Genomic DNA, 17,899 nt, shown 5'->3' with positions numbered 1-17,899 from the left:
CACAGAGTGCAACTTGCGGTTCCTCAACTTCTCTATTTGGTTGGTAAAAAGTCCACAGGGCCATTCTGTCATCACAGTTCCCCTATTGGCTTTCATTAGTTTCCAAAGTTAAAGCAAACTGCAGAAAGTAGAGAAGCTATCTGACAAAAAAAGGAGGTGGTGGTGGTTGGGGGTTGCAAAATAAGGGTTATATCTTAATGTAAATCTGTCCATTGAAAGTTTAATGGGAGATTAAAACAAAGTTTTATCCATGACTGTGAAATTAGCCCATAAATTCTATTCCTGAATTCAATCACTTTCTTTATATATAAACTGTAGAGACTGAAATACAGCAGGCCTCCATACGACCTCTTTAAGGGAACACCAATTGAAACCACAAACCGTGAATAGCACAGAAATGTGTTAGTGTGCTTTTGAAATTAATCCTTAAAACCCACCAGTGTTTTGGGCTTTTTTCTCTCTCCCTTTTTTTTTACAGGAGCCAACAGAGAAGGCATGTTTGCTTGTATAGTGCAGGGTACAACATGTGGACCCCAAAGTTCTCAAAGAAAAACTGAACCTACACACAGAGCTTTACGGCCTTCTCCCAAACCACAGCAAAGGGATGCGCTGCGAAGGTTTCCAGAATAGCAACTTAATTTTCGTGTTTTACTAAGTTCCCCGAAAGAGAGAGAAATGTGGCCGTTCAGCGAGATAATTGCAAAAGGATGACAGATGAAGTCATGTTACCAAACTAGCAGATTGTATCACTTGTTTTAAGAAAAAGAAATCAGATAATGAGATAAAGATTTCCTTTCCAGTGATCCATGTCCGCAGACAATGATAATATTTCAGGAATTAAAGCTTAAGAGTGAGCTCTTCAATGAAGCTTGTAAATCTCACCAAGCTCAAATAATTTTTTTTCTCTCTGTTGTTTAAAAAACAAAATAGTTACGTAGTCCCTGTCAAACCTTCTCTGACTTATGCTAAGTGATGTCTTGTTTGTAATAAAACGAGCAACAGACTTTGGTTTGAGACAAACAGAAACCCCTAGTTAGCATATGCAAGACAGATGAACAGGCAACGAATTAAAAAAAAAAACGTTGAAGCTCAAATTTCATTAAAAAACAAACAAACCCCAAAACAAAGCGTTAAAGAAACCACATCGCTGGCCACACTGTGAGCGCTGAAGTGTGTTTGAGAAACATTGCTGCAAACGTTGGTTTATTATCAAAAGATGGAACCAAACATTTTTACCTCGTAATGACACGATGATTTGGATATTGTCTAAAAAGGCAAATGATACATGTTATTGTGTATTTGTATTGCTTCTATGCTACTAACATTTTTATCATTTATCCTGTTATCATTAACCGAGGTCTTGATTTCCGCCCAAGGTCCTGAGCTGACACTTAACTACTTCAGTTCCATCATAAGCTACCTACACGTGAGTGTTAGTTTTATTGTTAATGTGTTAATGCCATTGTTTGCCTTTTCTATTGCACAGACAATGATTTGGCAGACCCTGAGACAAACGATATTGAAAAACCACGCTCATGCATGTTGTCAATTATAGTTTATCATCTGGTTTGCCTAACTTTCTGTAGAGTAAGGCTCTGCCTTATTGCTCCCCAGCCTGCCCCAGTCCTCCTCCTCCTCTTCTCCTCTTCACCACATGAAATGGCTGTCTGTGCCAGCCTAGCGCTGAGCCTTCATTAGCTTTTACTACCCCACTTGGATGTGTTTAGCTTTGCTCTCTTTCTCTGCCTCACTGTGTGTGTCTGTGTGTGCACGTCTCACACTCTGTGTGTGTCTGTGTCGGCATATGTCTAATTACCAACCCCCGCCCTCCCTTTGGAGTACCCCTCAATGCCATGCCACCATATCATTACACTGTGGCTGCAATTTAAACTTCAGTCACACATACAGACGCACCAGCATACCCTGGCTGGCCTGCAAATTGCAAAGAGGAGACAGTGGGGCACTGTAGAGAGCTGCTTTAGCTCCTTTATTCTCCCCTAAAATGGAGAAACACACATGCACAAAGGAAGTGATGTAGAGAAAGAAAGAGTACATGAAAAACATAAGAGAAATTGCTGTGCCAGAGAGTACTACAGCACATCCCATCAGGGCTGATCCACAACTACGTTTGGCGTTCAAACTGTTATTGTTTGAACCAAACAAATCACTTATAAACACAAGGCCTCTGCCTTACGAGGCTCATATTTAGGCCCTTCTGTAAACAGCAAAGCACAGAATGAATCAATTAAAAGGGCATTACGCTGGTTCCTGTTTATTTAAAACATGTTTACACTATATGGGCCCTCCTGCCTCTCTGCATGATTGCCTGGAACTTAGCATTCCTCCACCTCCTCCTCCTCCTGCCACCCCTCGACGGGCCCGGTCACGGCCAAGGTATACCAAATACACACACGCACACACACGGTGCATAGATTACAAACACATTTGTTATGTTGAAGAGCGTTTTCAGTAAATATTGATCTCGTTCTTCCTCTGTTTCTGTGAGAGATGATTAGAAGAACTCCGTCGGAGCAGCGGTCTGCTACAGTGTGCAATCACTATGCAGGAACACATATAAATACATGCAGCAGCAGAGAAACTCAAGCCTTAAAGGAGCATTTTGTTTCAGATGGGTGAGTAACTACGTATATAAGTGAAACAACATGTTCTTTGATTCATTAAACATTTGCTGAAGGAAAAATATTGCTAACACCTAAAATATTGCCACAAATATATATATAAAAAAACTACAAAAAGCTCAATCATAGTAATTTAATAAAGTAATTTCGTAAAGGTGAGTGAGTTGTGGTTGCATAAGTTATAATATTTACTTTATTACAGAGTAAGTTTGAAATAATAATGTTAGTGACCTCTTAGGAGTCACCTGGTTGCTGATGACTACAGCCCTTAGCTTCTGCGTCTTAAAACAGAAGCTAATGTAGAAGCGCCTTAAATTGGCATTCCACCTGAAGGCCACCAGATGACGATAGATGTGGTTGCAAAAAGAACTCCGGACCTTTAGAAGTCTATGGGGGAGCAGCTTTCTGTCTTAATCACTATAAAGGTTTTCCTGTTGATTTTATCAGTTCAATCACTCATTTTATGTGATGCTGAATGAAAAATTAAGTCTATTTTGTAAATTACGGTAATACCATTTTTACATAATACAGGTATGAAAGCACGTACTTACTGGCTAACAACTCAGACCAGCCCTTCCTTACCGCATCCGGTATTTTTGGAACCAACACTCGTGAAAAACTTGTCTTCAAAACCAGACTTCAAAAACCAATCGTGCTGGTCACCCCTTTAGAGTTAGGATGAAAACGTTTTAGCCACATGCTAAACAAGCTCATTTTCAAAAAGTTAAAGATGACATGTTTCAAATAAAATCTAATGCAATTCAATTTTATTTATACAGCACCAAATCATAACAACAGTCACCTCAAGGCACTTTATATTGTAAGGTAGACCCTACAATAATACATTCAGAGAAAAACCCAACAATCATATGACCCCCTATGAGCAAGCACTTATGTAACAGTGGGAAGGAAAAACTCCCTTTTAACAGGAAGAAAATCTGGCAGAACCAGGCTCAGGGAGGGGCGGCCATCTGTGCAAACGGTTGGGGAGAGAGAAGGAAGACAGGATAAAAGACATGCTGTGGAAGAGAGCTGTGGATTAATAACAAGTATGATTACATGCAGAAAAGTCTATTAACACATAGTGAGTGAGAAAGGTGACTGAAGAAAAAACACTTAATGCATCATTGGAGTCCACCTAGTTACCCTAGCATGCACTGTTGGAGGATGCCAGTGTACCTAGAGACAACCCGTAGACGCAAGGAGAATATACAAAGTTCATAGTAGCCATTAGATAGTAGTAATTAAGAAATACTAATTTCTGATTGTTGATATTTTTTTGCAGGTAGGAAGATGGTGTCGAGGATATCACTACAGTCTCACAGCTGTCTGCATGGACTGGTGACCAGAGTCCTCAAGACTTGGATCAGAAGATCAACACCACTCTTACATCTCAGCTGTGGCGCTAGAGATAGAAGGCTGTTAGGTTGGCTTAACAAAAATCACTGAACAGCATTTGTGTCTCCTGCCAATTTCTGGATTATGGTGGGTTTAATTTTCAGATTTCCAACAAGAACTATCAGTTCTTACAAAACAAACAAACAAACCAACAAAAAAAGATATCCTTTTAAAATACAGTTTACACTTTACTGTAATTATTCTCTTGAGGAAAAGCGCTGCTGTGGATGTGAAGAGAAGCAATCCTAGTTCCCCAGATTTGTGTGGTATGTCACCCTGAAGTCTGCTTTCTCACTGGCTTTACAGCTAATTCCCCCATTCTTCTCTGCTGTGCTTAGTGCAAAAGTAGAAACACATACACCACCCCCTGCTTCACACAGACACGCATGCCAGTGCATGTTTTTACACTCACACACTCACACACACACGCACCCACCGCTCTCACACACATGCACACACACACACACACACACACTTTTCTTTACTAATCAGCCCTATTGAATTCCAGCAACAATAGGCGCTCATCCTCGGGCCACCCAAGCAGTGCATGCACACAGACACACACACATGCACACCAACAGCACCAGATCATGAGTTCTGTCTTTTGTTCCTTTATCATGTTTTTTCTTCCTTCATTGATCTCACCTCACACAGGTCAGGAGTTGGCACTGGAAGATCCTGTTATCTGGACTATCAGCTTCTGGGCCCACACACTGCACTCGCTTACAGAAAGGAGGGAAGGAGCTCATTTTTACTTACTGTTAACATCCACTGTCCTGGCAATGCTGACGAGAAGCAGACACATTGAGCAGTTTTACGTCCAATGCTGTCCCTTCTATGACGCTTCATAGACAGACCGTGATGTGCCTGCTGCCGTCATTACGGCTGTTACATTCCTCCCTAATTGCAAAAGCTGTTACCGACTAACAATATTGTTATTTAATTTCTTGGCTGGGGAGAGGAGGCAGAAAAGGTTTAAAAGTAGTTCTTGTACTGCTCAGGAATAGTCCAACACACCTTAATTTTTTATCTTATTAAATCCTATCTTATGTGGTTCCCAGAATGACTCAGCACTCCTGTTTCTTCAGCTGTGGGGACATAAATCTGTGGGGACCCACCTTCTTTTCAGAGGAGCAGGTCCCCACAACATAAATCAATATATTGTACTGGGTTTGAGATTAGGGTGAGCTTAAACTAATATTAACCTCAGGATAAGGTTTGGGTTTAGATAAGTAGTAGATAATTTCTTCTACTCTTTAGGTACATGCAAAATAGTCTCTCATGAGTGTGAACATTAGTCTGAACAGTTGTTTACATAATTTCCCTCCAAAGCATGCTGGGTAAGGCTCCAGCCCTGCTGTGACCCATAACTGGACATGTTTTCTCATCACTGAACTGTGACATTGCGCACAAATGTGATGACATCACTCGCTGAGCAAATGTTCTCATTAATGAAGAGCTTAAAACAAAATCAGCAGGGCCCGCGTTGTTCCTAGCTCGAGGCCGTACGTGAGATAGTAGAAACTAAGAGATATTTAGGTTTAGCTTACCCCGAATATAGACACATAAACACTGCGTTGTGTTGTTGCTGTCTGCCTGTGTGCAAGAGTATGAGGCTTGTGTTAGATGTGCATGTGCATGACAGCGACTTCAAAAGAGCGAGGTATCAGATTCAGACATGGGCTGCTTTGCCTGGGCTGACAAACGAGGAGCTGTTGTGTGGGAAGCAAAGGAATTTACAGCATCTACCTTTTATCTACACAGGTGGGCCTGTGTGTATATGTGTGTGCATCTGCGCACGAGGAGGCAGGGATGTGGGTGTGTGTGTGTTTGAGAGAGAGAGAGCATGTAGCTTGTTTTATGTTTGTGTTTCAGAATCTGCAGTGCACATAAACACAAGAGGCTTGATGTTTGTGTGTGGGGATGTGCGTCCGAGATTTAGACAGATGAGTCACAACAATAATTCAGGCAACCGGTGATCCCAGGCACCTTACAGGTGGTTCAAAGCTCCAGTTCACTGGTTCCTACTGTTAAGTCATTGTTCACAAAGTGGGGACGTTTTACTCAGCAGGAAGACACACGCTGCTAAATGCTTGTCCGTGTGCGACAACTCTTTCTGACGGATTATTTCCTAACCCTAAACCTGTGCGGCTTTCAGGGGGTGTCAGATGACTGTCAGGAAGCTGAGGGCACTGTTATGTTTGCACAACACCTCAGGCACAGTGAGATAACAATAAATCTAAACCGATAAGACATCCAGTTCATTCTGCATGGAGTTTTCTGTCTTTTTCATGTCCTTAGATAATCATCATAAATTTGTTTATCATCCCTCTGATCTGTGAAACTCACATTTATTTGAACACAAACAAAACAGTGAGCGAATAGCTGCGTTTATGTCGTGTTATCCTTTAACTACTGCGTACCAGACAAATGTAGCAAGTATCTTGAAGACTTGGGATGAGGAAAATTAAGAATGTGGTCATCAAAATTTTATGCAGAGTTGGGTTAACTGGGGATTCCTAATTGTGATAGGTGTGGATGTGAATGGTCGCCTCTCTCTGTGTTAGTCCTGCAACTGATTGGCATCTTGGCAAGGATGTAGCCTCTCTCCCTTTGACAGCTGAGGTAGGCCCCCAGCTCACACAGTTATCCAACACGCTTTGTAAATACGTTTTACTGTATGTAAGATTTACATTTTGACCTGAGGTTGGCAAAGAAATAAAGGGAAAGACAAATGTCCAAAGCAAAATTAATGTAATTTTCAGACCCAAATGAAGTGTAATCTTGTGCTTAAATTGGATGAGATGGATGGAGCATGCTTAGAAAGTTCATGTCTATCCTTCCCTGACAATATAATAAAGATAATATTAAAATCTTTGCCTTTATCTTAAGCATCTCTTTGATTTTACCGCTTTAGTAACTCAGCGCTTGTATGTCAAGGCCAGAAGGGTCAGCATGCTTCTACCCGACACCTCAACATCGTGTCTTGATGAGAGAACAGGCCACAGTGTGTGAGATGTGTGCTCCCATTTTATTTATTTACAGGGCAACAGGTGGACATACACACACGCAAAGACTGGCAAAGACCGAAGAAGCACTTTTTTTCATTCCATTTATTTTGTTAGTTAAATTTCTATAGCAGGTGAGGGAACATAATGGTCACACAAGGGTTTTTTCTTGAGCATAGTTTTCAGAAGTCACAGTGTTTTAGACGTGGACAAGAACATTTTTAAAACTGACAATGAAGAAGGAAGGGCCAAGAGGAGACTCAAAAACAAGGTGTAACAGTGACTCCTACACACCTTCTCCTTCATGGTCCTCCAACCGCCCCCTCTGCTTCACACACACACACGCACGCACACCTCCTGCTCTCTCACACACACACACACAAAGGCCTCAGCTCTAAAGTGTTGTGAACCCCTTCCCTCCCATGACCTCCCGCCCTCCAGTCCACCCCCCCCCCCCCCCCCCCAAAGTCAACAGAACAATAAAATAAAAGCAAACTCAGCCACAAATAGATATATTTATATATAATATATATTTACTCTTTAAAAATAGAACTTCAGTCTAGATACTAACAACTGTACAAACTACAAAAATAAAAATTTAATATAAATAATTTATATGGCATGACATTAACATTTTTTTCTGAAATAAACTACAAATCAATGCAGGACTCCCTCGCCCACCCCCTTCCCACAAGCGCGCACACACACACACACACACACACACACACACACACACACACACACACACACACACACACACACACACACACACACACAGATACTGACAACACCTCCTGGCTGTCTATGGTGTGATCAAACTGTGAAAGGTGTTTTTGTTCAGCTGCAGTAGCTACTTGACTGTTTTTTCATATTTCCAAAATAAAAAAACAAAACAAAAAAACCAAAGCTGCCACTTGGAAAATGACACACACACACGTAGACACACACACAAATAGATCTGCAAGTTTCTCCCTGCAATTATTTAACCTGGCAGTGATTAGACCAATACTGAACAAGAATAATAACAACTGAAACTCTGTAAAGCAAATGAAATGAAAGAAATGTAACATGACACATATATGAGGTTTGCATTAACAGACAGAGTGAGTCATTAGAAAAAAAAAAAGTGAGTCAGAGCGTGTCGAAGCGCTAACTAGATTGAAACCGGTTTACATCGTGTAATAATTGCACAGGGTCACGATAACAAGAGACCCTAATAACCCTAAAGCAGCCAGCAAAGAAAAGAAAGAGAAGAAAATAATAAACTAAAATAACTCCCTTTGCATTTGTGAATTTTAAGATTCCCTTTCAAAACTAATACGAGAAGGTGAACGACACTTTTGTTAAAGTGACAAAAGTAAACATCACCCACTGTAGAGCTTACAAAAACTGCAGGAAAAAAAAGACATCAAAGCTCCTTCAAGTAATTTAAAACTGCAGAGGCCGTTGGGGCACAGGCAATATGAATTAAGCGTGTCATGATGGCTGACTGATCAGATTTGACCATTTTCAGATAGATGGTGACAAGCGTCAGCCAATCACTGCCAATCGTGGTACACATTCTGTGTCTCGACAAGAGAAAGCGATAAAAACATATTTATACAATTACAACATAATACTGAGCTCTGAATGCTGTGATAACAGGGGAAGGGTGATGTAGTGAAGGCACGGCGGTTACTACTGTTAAGAAAACACCATCTGCTGTGTAAGTTTTTACAGTGCACACTATGGCAGAGAGTCTGTCAGATACAGAATACCTCACAGCGCAACACTGTGATAGATGCTAACAGGAGAAGGGGGAGGGAGGGGTACTGCATTTTTCTTTTAAGGCAAATTGCTTAAAATTATTTTGAAGTGTAGCAGCAAAAAAAGGAACATAATACAAATAGAAATAAAACACTGACCATGTATGTTCAATAGCCTATAATCTTAATAACATCTCAGCTTTGTGAAAACATATAGCACATTTCTTATTCTATACAGTGCAGGGGGGCAACCCAAAAAAAAAAAACAACACAAAAAAGAAACAAATAAAATCAACCACCCCACTTGAAGATAATCTTTTACATCTGAACTTTTACACAAGAGAATACCCAAGTTATACAGTACTCTTTTAAATAGCTTCCCTCTTGTTTAGTATTAAAATATATACTCATAAATTTATATAATTCTTAAAAGAAATATTTTTTTCGTCTTAACACGTCCTTGAAGTAAAACCTCTCATTTATTCTTTAGAGTCTATGTACAGCTGTCAATGTGTGACGTGACGCCATGTGGACGTTCTGGGGAGTAGCCCAGAGATTCGAAGAGAGAGGGCGAGGCGTGTGAGAGGGTCTAGCAGTCTTTGGGTGCCTGGATCCTCAGCTCACCTGCAGCAGACAGAAGACAGAGAGCGATCAGACTTTAGGCACGGGGGACATTAAGTCACGGTCACATGTTACTGTCAGTGACAAAGAAGCCTGAAAACTTTGCTCACCTTGTGTCTTGTCAAGCTGATATTCTGTCTGGCCCTGTGTTGCTTCCAAGTCCTGGAGCTCTAGAGAGTCTCTTTTACATGAAGAAAAGTTTGTTTTGTCACCACATGTCCTCTTAGCAGCCTCAAAACAGTCCGACTCGCTGTCCGTGTCAAAACCTTCATGCATGTAGCCTTGGTATGCTGCTCCCGGCAAGGTCGGGTGGACAGCCACTGTCACAGAAGCCGTGGCTGTAACCATAGTAACAGGTCCCCCAGCGGAGCCTTGTTGTGTTGGCAGGGTAGAGTTGCTATGGCTATAGCTCAGCCCTTTAGTCCTGTTTGGCTGAGGCCCTCTAACGTTCTGGAACCTGGGGCCGCTCTGAAAAGTCCTCCCAGGAAAGTGGGCTCTGTCGCCGGGTAAGTGTTGGCCAGGCTGAGCCTGGAGTCTCTGGGAGCCCCTCTGCTGCTCCCGCTTGTTTTCATCCCAGCATGTAACCTGGGATCCAAGAGGAGACTGTGCAATGTAGGAAGATTCACTTAATGGTTCAATCCTCCCACCAGGAGCTGTTGCATTTTCTCTAAATGGCTTCACCACCTAAAACAAAGAAATGTTTACAGTTAACTTTCAGAAGATTTGATGAACAATAGGGCAGCTTAATTTGTCTGCGTGCTCATGCAGCGTACCGTAAGTTTAGGGAAGCTCGGGTCTTTGCTCGCTTCCAGCAGTATATGAGATGTTGCTGGTGGAACGCTGGTGTGCGATGCTAAGTATGCACTCCGTTCACAGTACTTATAATCCTCCTCCCCAATCCCTGATGTAGTGGTCAACTCAGAGTAATACTCAGAGTCTGATGACTCAGAAAACGCCTGTTGACGAGAGCGTGGGTTGGGGTGGCCTGTGTAGTACCCATGATGGGTCATTGGTGGAGGCAGCGGAGGCTCTGGAGAAGGTGACGGCAGGCAGCTGGCATTGTCAACCGGGGTGACCTCAGCCGGAGGACCCATCATGGAGAGGAGGACTGGGAGGAGAACCAAGCCATTAAGCATCCCCAAAACAGTCAGGATGGCTAGCACAGCGAAGAAATACCTGAAGGATGGAGAGACATGAGATGTTAGTTTGGGCGTGAACCGAAAACAGACACGACAAAGAATCAGTGTCAGAATAAAAGCAAACGGTAACACGCAGTAGTGACTGATCGCTGTTAATGCATTTAACCATCCTGAAATCAGACAAATGCCAAAGGACAGAGCAGGTCTGTCATCTCTCTTTAGCCTATTGGCAATTTTTTCAATCAACTGGAACGTGCAGTGACAGAGCTGCAATTCATTTAATCCTATTTTATTTTGCATGCTAAGTTTTATAGGGATTTGGCTAAAATACAGATGCATTAAAACTGTCAGCCAAGCTCATGACACTTTCACACAAAGTACAAGACATTTAACATTTGACAAATGTTTGGGGTTTTTTTGGGGGTTGTTTTTTTTTGCTTTATCCATTTTTCTATTTAACATTTTTGTTATGCAACACATTTTTTTTTCTTTTCTTTAAATGGACAAAAACACACGTGTGTGTGCGGCTCCAAACACTCCAAACACACACATAGTTGGCACATGAGGAAGGGAAGTAGCTCTGGGGAAGAATACAGGGAAAGCCCAGTGTTTGTGTATCAAAGGCGAGGGGGTTGGGTGGTGGGGGCAAATCTGATTCCCTGCTTAGTCCAACTAAAACATGCTTTGATGCCTCCACTGCTGCTGCTACAAGATATTCTCTCGCTCGTTTTCTTTTTTTCTTTCTGCTCACACTGTGCGTGTGTGTGTGTATGTGTGTGTGTTTCCATCTCTGTACAGCTCTGAGGAGGCCAGGGGTGGAGGCAGGCCACAAGAAAGAGCTCCCCAAGAAAATTAGAGAGGACTCCACTTAAACACTAACAGAAAGCAGGGAGACAGTGAGATGCTAACCACCAGCCAGACTTAAAGAGGTAAAACAAGAAAAAAAAGAGGGAGGGAGGGAAAAAAATGACAGTTGGTATGAGGGAAAAAAGCCAACAAGGACAAGGATAATAGCTGCAGAGTGTTATGGAAACATTCCCTCTCAATGGACTACTACAGTGATTATTACTACTACCTCACTTGACAAAGGTCACTCTTTTGTCTGATATGTTTGCTCTTTTCCTCTCTAGCAGCTGTCCTTATTTTCCTCTGTTATCAGAAGGATATTCATAAGCTGCTTTGCCAAAACCCTGCAGGGACGCACATATTTAACAAGCATGCTTAATCGAATTAATGCGCATTCACCTGCAGATGGCGAAATGATAAATAGTTTATCAATATTATCATTACTATTTTAGAATGGCGTCCACATTTGAGCTCACTTGCTTTTACCCCAAAATGACAATTCTTTACGTGGCGGAAAAAGAGACAGAAAGAAAGAGAGTGAGACGTTGGTGGGACCTCCAACAGCGTCTCACTGTTAGGAATTCTGTTGTTTATATAAACTGTAATCTTTTCCATTTGTTGTCAGGCCTGCAGAGTCGTATGTGTGTGTGTAAGAATGAGACAGTAAGCGCTTACACGCATGTACGTATGTGCGTTTCTCCACGTGTGTACACCCGTGTGTGTGCGTGCGTGCGCACTGACTTGTGGCCTGCCTGCATGCATGCACATTCTACGTAAGTATGTGTGTGAGAGAGGTCTCTGAGCAGAGCTGAATTAGGCGTGCTGTTTATTCAGTGCATTACAAGGCCAGGAGATGTTTACAGCAGTATATTTATGCTACTCCCCAGCTAGCCAGCCTTGGCTTCCCCCAATCAGCTACAGCTACAGCTAAACAAGACCTCCAACAGAGACTAGTCCCCTCTGTCTCTCCTTCACGCTCTGTTTTTTTGAAAATTGTCTCTCAAAAATGTGAGCAGAGAAAAAGTACTGGAAATTTGCTCTGGCACCCTTAATTCCAACCCAACTTCCCAGGTATTCTCAAATTCCCGCTACCGGTACCTAAATATATGTACATTTCTTTATGAGTGTAATCCAACAGTTTTGGAAGATCTACTCATCAGGCTGTGATCTAGCCACCCACAAAGACCTTATGTCCTTGTACGGAAGCCACCCTCAGAAAACGTCTCCTGCTCCCTCTGCTTCTGTCTCCGTTTCTGAAGAAAACTGTGCTTTTTATGTCATGGAGGCCTGCTGCAGTCTGTGAGCTCAAGGCTGTGGTTTAGGGTTTGGGCCGAGACCACATTCGGCTGAAAAACATGGAGGTATTCGCCTTTTTTCCACTCTGACCATGAAACAGTGGTAGAAAACACACGCACACAGAGCAGATGCGCACACAATGTACACTCACCAGTGTAGACTCTCTTACACACACACACACACACACACACACACACACACACACACACACACACACACACACACACACACACACACACACACACACACAAACAGAGGGTCTGTTGGTGGGCCGCAGAGCATCTGACCAGTTCAAATTTAGCTCCACTTCTTTTTCATTACGGCATCCAACGTGGAAGGCGGGAATGCCAAACAGATGATAGGAATTTTTACAGATTCCCCTGTGTATGTGTGAAAGAGACAGCGTGAAAGAGTGAGAGGGAGACACCACCCAGTGGGCAGCAGAACACTTCCATGTTTACAAGCAGCTGCTACACACACCCTTGATGTTTTCCCCATTTGTTTCACTCCAAGCTCGAGGAGTCAGATGTGTGTGCGCTCCCAGAGTGACAGAACCAGGTGCTTATTTGTCACTGTGTCTCTGTGTGTGTCTACAAAAACAACAAAAAAAGGACTTCCACCTGCATGTAGACCTCCAAAGTGAGGTTTCCTACTGCACCCAAAGTGAGATAAGACAACCGGCTCCACACAAAATGCTGATTCTTCTAAAGGTAGCATATGACCTTTCCGAATGAACACTCACACTCACTTACCTCATGATGAAGTCAAATTCGGACCCGGCCAGCATGAGAACACCCAGCAGCGTGGAGATCGCTCCGTCAACCACCGGGGCAAACATGTGCTCCAGCGCCACCGCCGAGCGCTTGTTTCTGTTGCCAATTGCTGTCAGGAAGCCCTGCGGAAGAGAGAGGGGGGAAGGTGGGGAAGAGAAGTGAGTTGGAAATCTTGCCGATCACACAAAACTTGTGCTTGCGGTGAGGCTTTGGCAAGCTCCCTAGTTCCTGCATTTGGTTTTGTTGAGGATTACAACACTATGCTACAAGACAGTAGAGTGTGCACGGAAGCAGGTTGCCACCATGAGTGAGCAAGCCAACACCTCAATAATTTTAAAATAGCCAACTTTTCGCCAGTTATAAATAAAATATTTTGTAATGCATTTTCTTCTATTAGGTATGATTAGGTGGTTAGGTGCTGCTCATTCCTTACCAGAGCGATGTGAACAGTGAACTCCACTCCGATGCCCACGGAAGCGATCAGGATGACCACAGGAATGGCACTCAGCTTGATGCCAATTAGACCCATGATGCCAAACAACTCCACAGTCATCATGGCCAAGATAAACACCTAAAAGCACACATGAAATTTAGCGTTACCACTTTTCCAGTGCAGGAAATGTTAAGCCAGCCAACACAGTAGGATGAAAAAAGAAGATATGGCTAAACGAGATTGTAAAATTAAAGCATTTCAACTACGATAATGCTTTTCTTTCTAGATGGAGCGGAGTCCTGCTGCCAGAATCTTTGACCCTGTGGTCAAGATCTTAATGACATGAGATCAAATTTCCCACCCTCGGGTTAATCCCATCCCCCTCGCCCACTCCCATATTCCTTCTTTCTCTTTCTCTTCTTCCTTCCCATAGGTGCTTAACACCAGAGATTGACAGCACCAAAGGCAAAGTGTTTGCACCACATTCACATTTACTTGTCCATAACAAATTATCTTGTTTCATTTTTTTTCCACAAGATTTTTAGCCTGTGTCGCTCATTTTATTGTTTTCTGACATTTAATACAACAGCTAAGTAATGCAGTGCCACAGCTTTCGAATGCCTTCATGTGGGGTGTTACTGTACACCGCAATACAAACAGCAACAACAATCCTTAGAAAACAAGGAGGAGAAAGCAGTTCCTGGCCAACGGCAGCTTTTGATCCCAGCTGGGGCTTTTAGCTGGGGCATAGTTAAATTGGAAATGATAAAAGCTGTTTTACTGCTCGACCACATACAGGCTGGGTGAAGCCTTCACATGCCGGTTGATGCTTGGAGACCATGCATGCACGTAGCTGTGCCTCTCTGTCTGAGAGACTGTGTTGTGTTGCTGTCTCAATCAGCACTGCTGTGGGCCGCTGCTTAAATTAAACGCATTCCTGCTGAAACTGGCTCTGTAGTTGAGCTACAGACCCCTAATGGGGCTATGGGGATATGTGTTTCTGTGTGAGTTTGGGGTCTTTGAGGACCACTGGTCCCACCAGCTTGTGTGTGAAATGTTATCCATCTGTTGACCACTCAGATTGTCTCTTTTCCACTCTCCCACACGCACATACACGTACAGACAAATATCCCTGATGGATGGGTTGTGCAGGCCAAGGTCGCAACTGGGCAGATCTGTCCTGTCCCCAAATCTCTCCCTCTCCCTTTGACAAAAGGAGTGAGAGAGTTGGAGGTAGAGGCTTCAGGAGGGTAAAGCCTTTCTTGCTCCTTTGCATTTCCTTTTTTTTTTTTAGGCTCGCAGAGCGCACATTAGAATAACAAAGGGCCTTGTGTGTGTGTGTGTGTGTGTGCATGCTGGCCCTCAACAGAGAAAAAAGGGGCCCCCTAGACAGTGTTATTGAGCTATGCTGAGAAGGGTGAAAATAAAGAGAGCGAGAGGGAGGAAGGGGTTAAGGATGCTAAGTTAGGATGAGGTGGAGAATTAAAAAAACAAAACAGAAATGATGTGGAAAAATGCATGATATGAAGGAATAAAAAAGTGGAGTGCAGGATGAAGAGCTATCCACTTACAATGATGCCTGCAGTCCAGGGGTTGAGCAGGAGGATCGCACAGACCAGGAAGGTGCAGGCCAACACCACACTGATCGACAGCAAGAACCAGTGTCGGAGGCCAATGTACTGCTCCCAGAACAGGAAGGGGTATCCGTTGGGGTAATTGAACACACCCTTGCGGCCAAACTCATCGCAAATGGTGCGCACGCTCTCGATGGCTTCCACAAAGTCGCTGGCCTGACGAAGGCCGTTCAGGTAGAAGGGGAACTGAGCAAACTCCAGGGGCTCTGCAGCTGGGACTGCGAGAGGAGATTAAAAGAAGGTAAAGTGATTTTGTATTCACACTGTAAGTCACCTTTAAATGCATCCACTCTGACCAAAATCAGATGACTTACTGCGCAGATTTTCCCCTGTAGTGTCATACTTGTCATGAATCCATTCTCTGGGGTGAGGGTAGAAGTTGGCCTGAGATGCAGCGTAGCCCAGGGGATCATTACTGACCCAGACTGTCAGGTAAATGTAAAAAACCTCTGGGGGAATCAAACCCTCGACATCCACCAGCCGACGAGAGGTCAGCTAGAGAAAAAATTAGCATTTGTTGATCATATTTTCATCTACAATGCCAAGCAAACATATTATGAGACAAAGCCTTTTATCTTTTTTTTTTTAACTCACCTGGCTGTAGTTAAAAGGCTCTTTCTTGGAGCCAGTCTGGATCAGGAGCTTGTATGCCAGAGCCCCGTCTTCTGTGCCGTTACGATAGCTGTCAGCGGTAATTCTGCCTGCCTGCCAGTCAGCATCAAAAGCCGCCTGAAGACCTGTGTGTGAGGTAGAACACACAAAGAAGAGAGAGGATTATTGAGGCTGTCATTTATAAATGCTTTGATTTCTGTTATCATAACAGTTCTTCTGCATGTCTGCCTGTGTGAGCAGTGATGCTGAAAATGTGAAATATCAAGTTTCCTTTTCTGGATCAGATTGACCTGATCGCTATTACTTCTTCTTCACTGGATCTGTGACACATTCTAGCCTAAGGACGCGCACACACACACACACATGCCAAGATAGCCTATGACCTCAAACCGTGAGCGAGTACGTCACCTCTAAGCCCAGGTGGATGCAGTCTAACAATATGACTGAACTTCCACTCACCCTTTGCACATTGTAACCCCCACACCCATTAACCCACTCACTGTTGTCTTTAGCAAAAAGCATGTCTGAAAAAACCTAATGCATTAAATAGCAGACTCATTATCAGAAAGAGACAGAAAGAAGAAGTTATTACCTAACTCCCTCTAAAAAAAAAAACCCAAAATAACATTACTCTGAATTCTTACCTCTGAGCCAATCCTGGAAATAGTGCAGCCACATGCGGGGCAGTTTGTTGTCGCTGTCTCTGACCACATATCGAACTGAGTTGAAGGCGTTGTGCAGCTGAATCAACAGCCTTTGAGATCGGGCATAATCGAATCCGTCCATAGTAACCAGGTACATGTTATAGAAGGAGAAATACTTGAACTGAGCGTCGATGAAGTCGTATTCCTTGGTGTCACGTGGCACGATATCGGTCAGGTAAAGGCCGTCATGCACCATGGTGGTACCGTACAGGCTGAGGCCCAGGAGGCACAGGAAGAGAACAACCACGGCTGCTTTGCTTTTAGGCTTAAGGAGCAGAGGGGCATATTTCTCCCTGGCAAAATTGGACAGGTTCCAGTGCAGGAAAGGGAGCGGTACACACTTTTTCCCTGATCTGGAGTCCTCCACCTGGGCTAAGAGGTCTCGTGTGGAGCTGGAGGTAGGGGTGAAGAGCTGGGAGCCATAGGGGTCTGGCATAGAGGTGGTGGGGGAAGGAGAGGCGGCTAAAAGGAGGAAGTACAAGCAGGAAATGAGCATTCCAGTATCATAAATTGCTGTATTGTCAGAATCATCATAGAGTTCAGTTTACCTTGAGGCTGGGAGGGAGGGCAGAGGATGATGGAAGGAGGGCTGGTGGAAATCTGTGAGGTAGGCGGCAGAATTGTTACAATATGCTGGCCTGCCGCGTCGCACTGCGTGAACGCCTGCACCGTCGTAGTGATTTGGGTGCTGGTGGTGATGGTCGAGCCTGCAGTGTACTGGTGCGTGTGCGCCGTTGTTGGCGTGTGAGGCTGTTCTCCGGCGTCCGATAACTCTTGAGGGGAGAGGTGGATGACGCGATCGGAGCACGGGCTGTAGAGACAGCAGAGGATGTCCAAACGCTTGTCCTCGCGACGGTGGAGGTCCAAACTGAGGATGGCGGGGAAGATGAGCAGCACCATGGCAAAGTTAAACACAACCACAATGGCCGCCTAGGGAGAGGGAGAAAAAAATACAGAGTGAAATAAGAGCAAGATAGAGCTAAGAAGAGACTGAACAGGATATAAAATTACAGACACACCAGCCCAACTGGGAAGAGTCAAGACTTTTTTT

General features: G+C 43.6%; 1 protein-coding gene across 1 annotated transcript in view; it reads right to left on the bottom strand.

Annotated features, from left to right (window-relative positions):
- Positions 1-7,132: 7,132 nt before the first annotated feature.
- The window catches only part of ptch2 (patched 2), a 28,628-nt gene continuing 17,861 nt past the window's right edge, over positions 7,133-17,899 (bottom strand). Inside the window, exons 14-23 of the mRNA XM_085388127.1 lie at positions 17,397-17,778; positions 16,789-17,310; positions 16,127-16,269; positions 15,847-16,027; positions 15,470-15,750; positions 13,899-14,036; positions 13,445-13,587; positions 10,185-10,587; positions 9,522-10,095; positions 7,133-9,414 (exon numbers count right to left, since the gene is read on the bottom strand). Of these exons, the coding sequence (XP_085244253.1) occupies positions 9,380-9,414; positions 9,522-10,095; positions 10,185-10,587; positions 13,445-13,587; positions 13,899-14,036; positions 15,470-15,750; positions 15,847-16,027; positions 16,127-16,269; positions 16,789-17,310; positions 17,397-17,778 (2,802 nt within the window). The 3' untranslated portion in view covers positions 7,133-9,379. The remainder of the gene's footprint in view (positions 9,415-9,521; positions 10,096-10,184; positions 10,588-13,444; positions 13,588-13,898; positions 14,037-15,469; positions 15,751-15,846; positions 16,028-16,126; positions 16,270-16,788; positions 17,311-17,396; positions 17,779-17,899) is intronic.

The sequence above is a fragment of the Rhamphochromis longiceps genome, linkage group LG18 (assembly GCF_057381845.1).
Source record: "Rhamphochromis longiceps isolate RC_006_pf linkage group LG18, R_longiceps_female_GT1.1, whole genome shotgun sequence".
NCBI classification, from domain to species: domain Eukaryota; kingdom Metazoa; phylum Chordata; class Actinopteri; order Cichliformes; family Cichlidae; genus Rhamphochromis; species Rhamphochromis longiceps.
This window is presented reverse-complemented; position numbering and strand designations above follow the sequence as displayed.